The sequence below is a fragment of the Cherax quadricarinatus genome, chromosome 4 (assembly GCF_038502225.1).
Source record: "Cherax quadricarinatus isolate ZL_2023a chromosome 4, ASM3850222v1, whole genome shotgun sequence".
In the NCBI taxonomy this organism is placed as follows: Eukaryota; Metazoa; Arthropoda; class Malacostraca; order Decapoda; family Parastacidae; genus Cherax; species Cherax quadricarinatus.
The window spans coordinates 52031452-52041656 of NC_091295.1; the positions used below are offsets into that span (position 1 = coordinate 52031452).

Genomic DNA, 10205 nt, shown 5'->3' on the forward strand with positions numbered 1-10205 from the left:
ATATGATTGGAATGCTAGTGCCATATGCAAATTCTGTGTAATGCTCATCAGGGTTAGCTAATGATGCCAAAAATTTTCATGTCTTGCTATAAATTTCACAGCAGTTTTTACTTATGTGCTTAAAACCAATATTTGTAATGATAAACAGTAAATACATATACCTATGCAAGCAAAACCCGATGGGGAGAGCATAAAGCCAGCGTTACAGCTACATTTAAATGACCCATCCATATTGGTGCATATCCCATTAGCACACATACCTGTTTTGCTGCATTTATCGTGATCTAAAAGATACATATAAACATAAAAATACATTATAAAGCAATAAAACTTCATTACACTTTACTTCACATAGAAAATAAAATAAAGCCATCTCCAAACATTTTTATAACTTAAACATATTTTGAATATTAGCAGTATTAGCAGTACACTAGAATATTGTATTGCATGATACTGTAAAAGATATTGAATATAAGTAGATTAAATTATAACTAATAAGTATCTTGTGTAAACTTAATAAAATGTCAGATACCAATATGTACAAGAAAGACCATCTGATGAGATGTCAAACCCTGTGGGACAGCTACAAGTAAAGCTGCCCTGGGTATTGTAGCATTGACCACCACGACATGCACCTTGCTGACACTCATCAACATCTGAGAAAGATAATGTTTTTGTATACTATTTTTTAACTAATAAATGATGTGAATTTCAAAAATACTTTTTAAAATACAGAACTTTCAAAGAGCATACTTAGTACATTTATCAATTTATCCATTTTGTTTAATTTTTCAGTGTCTCATCCCTCATCATGAGTGATCACCACACACTAAGTACTTTGCCCCAAAAAGCAGTAAAACATTAAACAAAAAGGAAATAAAAATTAACCTGTGTTTTTAATCCTGTAATGTACAACAACACCAGGGGATTTTATCAAGACATTTCACCTGTGCAGCAGGCTTTGTCTATTTAATACAGAAGCAAGAGGACAGAAACTTTAAGCTCATAGCCAGTGGTACTGAGAGTACCTACAACCTACTGTTAAACCTCTGGTTCATCCTATATGCCTGATCTACCTCCACTAGTAGGCCCCACCACACTGACCATGCTTTCAACTGCTGCATCTCTCTCATACTCAAAGAATTCCTTGCTAAATCTATGGTCCACCTTATGGGTCTGACCTACTTCCACTAGTAGGCTCTACCCATGTGATGACATCTTCAACTGCTGCATAGTTCAACTCCTTCCACTGGTTCTAATATGAAAATCTCTATCGCCATACCTCTGCTTTAGATTGATAAAGTGTTTTGTGCAGGCAAAACACCTTTTAACCCTTTGAGGGTTTTGGTCGTACTAGTACGTCTTACGCGTAGGGGTTTTTGACGTACTAGTACGCATAAATTCTAGCGGCCTCAAATCTAGTGGGAGTAAGCTGGTAGGCCTTCATATGAAAGAATGGGTCTATGTGGTCAGTGTGCACAGTCTAAAAAAAATCCTGCAGCACACAGTGCATAATGAGAAAAAAAAAAACTTTTACCATTTTTTTTGGAATAAATCAGCGACTTTGCAGTGTATTTTCGTATGGTATTTATTGTTGTATTCTAGTTTTCTTGGTCTCATTTTATAGAATGGAAGACATATTACAGAAATTGAGATGATTTTGACTGGTTTTACAATGAAAGGTGCCTTGAAATTGAGCTCAAAGTAGCAGAAATGTTCGATTTTTACCAAACTTCAAAAGTAAACAAATCGTGTCAAGCGTGCAATACACGTCAACTGGTGAGTCTAATATTCTTTCACAAGTGCACCAATAATATTTATACCATTTTGTACACTAATGCAGTAGTCTGCATAACAGTAAATCTTATATTTTTTGCGAGAATAAAAATTCAAAGTGGAAAGCAAAAGAATATAAGAGGGGCCTTGAGACGTGACTAATGACTAGAGGAAATGTCATTTTAGTGCCAGGAATGTCTTTCTTGTTTATTCTGGACCCTATTCGGAAATTGGCATCTTTTGAAATTTGTGTGAAATTGGCAAAATTGCTAAATTCTGACCACTGTACTGGATAGTTGAATTTCATAAATGGGTGGTTTCTTGCACCCATTCGATAGAAAAAATGGAGTTCTAGCGAAATATTCATGTTTTTTTGTCGACTAGTACAGTGAAATTGGCCGGAAATGGGGCTCAAAGTGGGCAAAATCGCCGATGCGTAAACATCGCCGAGACCGCTAACATTGCGAGAGCATAATTCCGTAAGTTTTCTATCAAATTTCAAACTTTTGGTGTCTTTATGATCGGGAAAAGATTCTCTGATTCTCTATCTTTTCATAAAAGAAAATAATTTTTTTTTTTTTTAAATTTGGCCGACCCTGAGAACGAGTTTTGGAGAGGGCCTGTCGACCCTCAAAGGGTTAATAAGGATGCCCAGATATTGCATACATTTTATGAATCAATTTATTAGTATTATACCTTTGAGTTAGTATAATGGTTTTGTTAAGTTAGGTTAGGTTATTGAATTTATCACTACTGTATGCCTGTTAAATGTGTAATATAACTTTATAGAGGGCTATTATTTAAATAACCAAATTTATTGTGCATCATGTTCATCCTCATCCCATATCACTCATGCCATAAAATTGTGTTTTGTGCCATCATATCACTAGATATTTTTAGGCTATATCATCCTTGTATCATGCTAGGCCCATTATCTATCATGTTACAGAACTAACCAAACTATCTCTGACTCCAAATAAACAAAAGTAAAGCTAACCTGCATTTTCAGTTTTTACTTATCATCCAAGTGCATGCTAACATTGCAACTAATATGCTCCCCCAAACTACAATATCCCCACCTCTCCTTCAGACTGTACTCCCCACCTTTAGGATTTAAGCCCAGTTACCATTTACCTTGAATCATTCCAACAATGTTATCTTGCTCACACTCCAACAGCATGTCAAGTCATAAAAACCACTTGCTTCCACACACTCCTATCTACTAATATGCTTGATCATGCCTGTTGGATGTCCAAGCCCCTTACATACAAAACCTCCTTTACCCCTTCCCTCCAACCTTTCCTAGGATAATGCCTACCCTTCCCTCCCTCCACTAAAGATTTATACTTCCCCCAAGTCATCCTATTATTCAGATTAATAAGCAGACAGGAGGATAAAGAACATTTACATACCTTCACATTTGTCACTGACAACATTATGGATGAATCCTTCATAACACTGACATACATATGCATCAGGGGTGTCAACACATCGACTGCCTTTACCACACAAGTTTGGATTTAGTGTGCATTCATCTACTGGGGGATATCTGTATGCTGATTCCACACACAACCTCTTGTAAAGCTCTGGCAAAAAATCAAAGAGTCTTATAGCAATTAGTACCCATAAATTCCAGTACTGTATTATTTTTTTAAATCATATACCTGTACAAATTCAGTTCAGACTTTCAACTTTTGCTAAATATAGAAACTTAACTTTGAAACTAAAATACCAAACAGTATTCTTGATCTATATAAAACTTACCTTCACTACGGAGTGGGCATGGTTCACAGTCACGGAGTCCTTCTCCCCATGCTTTGCCCATGTTCTTGCTACAGCAGCAGGCTTGCTGAGTGAGAGGAATAGGAAGAGGTTTCCTGCAATGCCCACTGCTTAGCAACTCTGTGTAACAGGTGCTTTGCCGAGCAACTATAAAAAATAAAACCATTTAACTTTGTTACAATGCAGAATGGCCGTTATGTAAATGTCAGTTTAATATTGTTTTCAATAAACGTTTATCTATGGAATAAGGAATATAAAACAGACTTGAGGATCCTGGTGATCATAAAGGCTGCCTGAAGACCTTTTTTTTTATCTCACCAAAGGAAATGTTAGGGAGAACAAGGAAACATTTGGAAAAATATAAATTGTGACAAAAAATTTAGGATATAACAAAAATCTAAATACAGTACCTATACACCTTGTATAATCCTGGCTAGGAATGAAACCAGTTTTACAGGTACAATAGAAGCTACCATCAGTGTTAATACAGTTTCCATTAAGACATATATCAGCATCCTTGCATTCATTTCGGTCTTCACAGGCATTTGTCTCTGGATTCCTGGTCTGGCCTTCAGGATATTCACATGAGAAAGACCCAACACTGTTCTTACAAATACCTCCTTCACACAGCCCAGGGATAGCTTCACACTCATCAATGTCTGAAATAAAAATACAATATCCAGTGTTAACATTAAGGCACACCTGCAAATCAGCAAATGTTTAAAGCTCATTCTAAAATGTATTAACGTTGGTAGAATTACCGACAATATGTTAATATGTAGTACCAATACTTTTATATGGGTGTGAAGCTTTGGTTGTAAATGCTGCAGCGAGGAGGCGGTTGGAGGCAGTGGAGATGTCCTGTCTAAGGGCAATGTGTGGTGCAAATACAGTGGACCCCCGGTTTACGATCAGCTCCCAATGCGACCAGTTATGTAAGTGTATTTATGTAAGTGCATTTGTATGTGTATGTTTGGGGGTCTGAAATGGACTAATCTAATTCACAATATTCCTTATGGGAACAAATTCGGTCAGTACTGGCACCTGAACATACTTCTGGAATGAAATCTTAATAGTAACTGTCAAGGAGTAACTCTGGGTAATGATAATTTCAGAAATTGTGTAAAAACAAAGATCAAAAGGAAAAATGTGCAGGAGAAAAAACATATGATGGTATTTTATGCTAACAGTCGAAGTGCAAGAAATAAAATTAATGAACTACATTTGGTAGCATGTGCTGGGAACTTTGATATCATTGCATTAACTGAAACGTGGTATGATTTAAAGAGTCGGGATATGACTGCTGAGTGTAATATTCAGGGATTTAAGTCGTTCAATGTGGATAGATGTAATGGGAAGGGGGGAGGAGTTGCATTGTATGTTCGAGAAAATATTAATTGTTGCATTAAAAAAGGTATAAAAATAGATGGAGCAGTAACAGAGTCTGTTTGGGTAGAGTTCGTGGAGGGTCAAGAAAAACTAATTCTAGGTGTAATATACCGACCTCCAGGCTTGGATCACGATAGAGGGAGACTTCTTTGGGACGAAATTGTTAGGGCTTCTGGACACAGTAACGTAGTCATAGTAGGGGACTTTAACTTTAGCCAAATTGACTGGAATTCTTTGACAGGTAATCTAGAGTCCAGTGACTTTATGGAAACAGTTCAGGACTGTTTTCTGAAGCAGAGCGTGACAGAGCCTACCAGGGGTGATAATTTGCTAGACCTAGTCTTGTCAAATAAGGAAACACTCGTGAATAATCTGGAGATCACTGAAGAGCTTGGCGCAAGTGATCACAAATCCATCACTTTTAGCATTAACTGGGAATGCAAGAATAATGATAATATAGTAAAAATCCCTGATTTCCGTTCTGCCGATTATAATGGACTTAGGGAACATCTGTCTAATCTTGATTGGAGTTATCTAGCTAATGATTTTATTGGCGATGATCATACTTATGTTTATGAAGGGATCTGCTTTTATGATTTTTTTCTTAATAATATACATCATGCCCAGAGTATATACATTCCCCCGAGAGATATTAGGTCTAATAATAACGATCCCAAATGGGTTAACAGTAGGTTAAAGCATCTATTAGGGGAGAAAAGGGGAATTTATAGGTGCATCAGAAGAGGAGAGGTTGACCTTACTGACCAGTATGTTCAACTTAAAAGAGAAGTAAAAAAGGGGATTACAAAGGCTAAACGTGACTATGAAATTAGAGTTGCTAGTGAATCAAAGACTAATCCAAAGGGGTTCTTTCAAGTGTATAGGACGAAGGTGAAGGAAAAAGTGGGACCTCTGAAAATTGGGAATGGACAGCTGACAGATAACGAAATGGAAATGTGTTCCTTATTTAATGACTATTTTTTGTCAGTTTTTACACAGGAAGATGTAAATGAGATTCCAGTAATTAACAATTATTTAGTTAATGATGAATTTAAATTAACTAATATTACTGTCACAAGAGACATGGTTATTAAACAGATAGACAAACTGAAGCAAAATAAGTCCCCGGGACCCGATGAGTTGTTTTCCAGGATACTTAAGGAATGCAAGATGGAGCTTAGTCAGCCATTAACAAGTGTGTTTAATGTGTCCATCCTTACCGGTGTTGTGCCAGAGTTGTGGAAGATGGCTAATGTGGTTCCTATATTCAAATCAGGGGATAAGTCCGTTCCTTCAAATTACCGTCCAATAAGCCTGACATCTACAGTGGGCAAGTTATTGGAATCAATTATAGCTGACATTATTAGAAGTCACCTTGAACAGCATAACTTGATAAATGAATCTCAGCATGGATTCACGAGAGGTCGTTCCTGCCTGACAAACTTGCTGACGTTCTTCAATAGAACATTTGAGGCAGTTGACAGTGACAAGGAATATGATATTGTTTATTTGGATTTTAGTAAAGCCTTTGATAGAGTACCTCACAGGAGACTCTTGAAAAAAGTGGCAGCTCATGGCAGCTAGCATGGATTGAGGCATGGCTTACCAATAGAAAGCAGAGAGTTACCATTAATGGAGTGAAATCTGAATGGGGATTAGTCACTAGTGGCATTCCACAAGGATCAGTTTTAGGCCCTCTCTTGTTCATAATTTACATTAATGACCTTGAAGAAGGGATTACGAGTGACATGAGTAAGTTTTCTGATGATACAAAGATAGGCCGTATTATTCACTCTGAGGAGGATAGCATTGAACTCCAGGAGGATTTGGACAAATTAATGTCCTGGTCTGAAAGATGGCAGATGAAGTTCAATGTCGATAAGTGTAAGGTACTAGCCCTTGGTAATGAAAATAACCCTCGAAGCTATAATCTAGGTGAAGTAGAGCTTGATCATACAGAATGTGAAAAGGACTTGGGAGTCATGGTGAGCAGAAATCTAAAGCCAAGACAGCAGTGCCTTAGTGTGCGCAACAAGGCCAACAGATTACTTGGATTTATCTCAAGAAGTATAAGTAACAGAAGTCCAAAAGTTATTTTGAAGCTCTATACATCACTAGTGAGGCCTCATCTAGATTATGCTGCTCAGTTTTGGTCCCCTTACTACAGGATGGATATAGACTCTTTAGAGAACATACAGAGAAGAATGACTAAAATGATTTACTGCGTAAGGAACCTCCCGTATGAAGATAGACTTAAAGCCTTAAATCTCCACTCTCTGGAGAGGCGTAGAATGAGGGGAGATATCATTGAAGTGTATAAGTGGATGACGGGCATAAACAAGGGAGATATTAATAAAGTACTGAGGGTGTCGAACCAGGTAAGAACCAGAAATAATGGATTTAAGTTGGATAAATTTAGATTTAGAAAGGACATAGGTAAGTACTGGTTTTCTAACAGAGTTGTAGATGCGTGGAACAGTCTTCCTAGTGGGGTGATAGAGGCTAGGACCTTGGGTAGCTTTAAGAAGAGACTGGACAAATATATGAGTGGGAGGGGCTGGGTTTGAATGGTGTTATTGGGTATGGGAGTTATTTCTTGAGTAGCTTTAGGTAGATGTCGTTTTGATAAGGACCTGCCTCGCATGGGCCAGTAGGCCTTCTGCAGTGTTCCTACATTCTTATGTTCTTATGTTCTTAAATAATATCGTAAACCGGGGGTCCACTGTATTATGCAGAAAATTTGGAGTGTGGAAATTAGGAGGTGTGGAGTTAATAAAAGTATTAGTCAGAGGGCTGAAGAGGGTTTGTTGAGGTGATTTGGTCATTTAGAGAGAATGGATCAAAGTAGAATGACATGGAGAGCGTATAAATCTGTAGGGGAAGGAAGGCGGGGTAGGGGTCGTCCTTGAAAAGGCTAGAGGGAGGGGGTAAAGGAAGTGTTGTGGGTGAGGGGCTTGGACTTCCAGCAAGTGTGTGTGAGCATGTCAGATAGGAGTGAATGGAGATAAATGGTATTTGGGACCTGACAAGCTGTAGGAGTGTAAACAGGGTAATATTTAGTGAAGGGATTCAGGGAAACCGGTTATTTTATATAACCAGACTTGAGTCCTGGAAATGGGAAGTACAATGTCTGCCAGTCAGGAGGCTTCCAGCATGAACAACCAAAGGGCACACATTAGATCAGGCAACAACCGCAGTATTACAGTGATAGAGGAAGCCTCAGTATGAGAGTGTACTCTTAATATTACCTCATAGTAAGCAGGTAGCCTTCTTGGCACATGACTTGTGAATTCTCTCACCAGTGGCATTTATTAGTGTAAGCTGTTGCTTACTACATAGTATGGTGAAAAACAAAAAAAAGTGTTGATAAATGTAATGCAATATATGATAGATCATTTCTGTGCATAAAAAACTATTGTCTTCCTAAAATAAAATTACATTTTATAACTGGTGTGACATTCTGTACAAAGTCACAAATGGACAAAAATATTTAAATTTCAACTATAATGACGACACTCAGTGCAACCACATAATAAATACTTACTAAACAAATGTGTTATTTACTTCTGAAATTTTCATTCAAGTCATATTTCTCATTTAGAATTGTATTTATAAATGTTTTTTACCGAAAGCTCATTCTCATTTTGAGGACATTAGCCATCATTATCCAAAAGTCTGTTCGGTCCCAAAAAATTCTCTTTAAAGATTACTGTTTCAAACACCTTGTCATGTCTTACAAAAAAGTGAAATTACATAACTTGTGACAAAGACTGTAAAAGTTTTATCAGCAATAGGTATATACACTTAGTCTTTATTGATACAATGTTGACCCATGAATAACCTTCAAGTACACAACATGAGAAAAAATATAATTTATATAGAGTATCTAGGGCAGGTGGTCAAGTGGAACTATACCGATTAGTTGCAATGCAAGAGGCCTATTGGCCCATGCTAGGATTTGTGTGCTGTATAACCCTTGTAGTTTAGTGCTTTTGATTATAATAGGATTTGTGTTTTTTCAAGATGTGTGCTATGGGAGTTGCCAAAGTAAACACCCCACAATTTTGTTTCATGGTGCTATTTAGTTTGTAGAGTCAAAACACCTATGTTTAATGTAGATTTTTTTGAAATAGCAGCCTTGCTGTTTCTCACTCCATGATGTGGGTGTCAAGTGCTCCATTCTACAGGCATACTGAATTTGTGTTATAGGCTTGTGGTAAGACTCCTTGCATTTTCACCAATGTAAACTCAATCATATGCTGTAGACTTCCATATCCTGTGTAGGCTGGCTGTGGAGTTCTTCTTAATGTCTGGGATGGCTTTGATGGTAAAAGTTATCTAAGACATCACAAGAACCTTCATACCATACACAGGAGTCTACATCCCCTATAGAATTTACATTGGTGAAATTGCTATGAGTCGTCTAATATGCCTATAGAATGGACAACTCGATGCAACACCCACACCCATATTATGGCGTGGGACAGAGCCAAACTACAGTTTCAAGGAAAAACAGGCACAAAGGTGTTTGGAGGTATATACAATCAAACCATAAAACAAATTTTGGTATGTTCACTTTGACGACTCCCATAGCTGACCTCGTGGTGGGACACAGGTAACCTAGCATGGGCTGGTAGGCCTCTTGCATTACAACTACACATAGTTACACCTGACTATCCACACTAGATGCCCTATACAAGCTATTTTTCTCACTGGTCTATGTACTTGATAAAGCCCACTTGTGGGTGAAATGCTGCACCAATAAAGACTTCACAACATAAGTATTTATTCATCACTTGCTCTCAAACTCTTGCCCTAAAAGGTTAGATACCTAGCTAGCAAGTTTAAAAAGACTAGAGTAACCTAGCAAGAGCATTCCGTACAGCCACCAGACACTTCATTAATCTTATAATCATGTGACAAATACCAGCATCAGGAAAATTTTCTAAGTTCTCCTGACAAAGCAAAACACCATCAACCAGTGTGTTACAACATGACAGAGAACTGTAAACTCAACACAAAAAAAATCTACAAAATCTGCATCAAGGCAGATATACACACACAGGATTCCCTGTGTGTGTATATCTTTCTTTTTCTCTCAACCAATCGACTGTTTCCCACTGAGGTAGGGTGGCCCAAAAAGAAAAACAAAAGTTTCTCTTTTTAACTTTAGTAATGTATACAGAAAAGGGGTTACTAGCCCCTTGCTTCCAGCATTTTAGTTGTCTCTTAAGACACGCATGGCTTAGAGAGGAAGA

The 10205-nt window shown here is 37.6% G+C and overlaps 1 protein-coding gene across 1 annotated transcript in view; it reads right to left on the reverse strand.

Annotated features, from left to right (window-relative positions):
* LOC128695365 (fibrillin-2-like) overlaps nucleotides 1–4315 on the reverse strand; it is a 45683-nt gene extending 41368 nt beyond the window's left edge. The window contains exons 1-4 of the mRNA XM_070096764.1: nucleotides 3969–4315; nucleotides 3541–3705; nucleotides 3189–3362; nucleotides 533–656 (exon numbers count right to left, since the gene is read on the reverse strand). Of these exons, the coding sequence (XP_069952865.1) occupies nucleotides 533–656; nucleotides 3189–3251 (187 nt within the window). The 5' untranslated portion in view covers nucleotides 3252–3362; nucleotides 3541–3705; nucleotides 3969–4315. The remainder of the gene's footprint in view (nucleotides 1–532; nucleotides 657–3188; nucleotides 3363–3540; nucleotides 3706–3968) is intronic.
* Between the last annotated feature and the right edge of the window lie 5890 nt (nucleotides 4316–10205).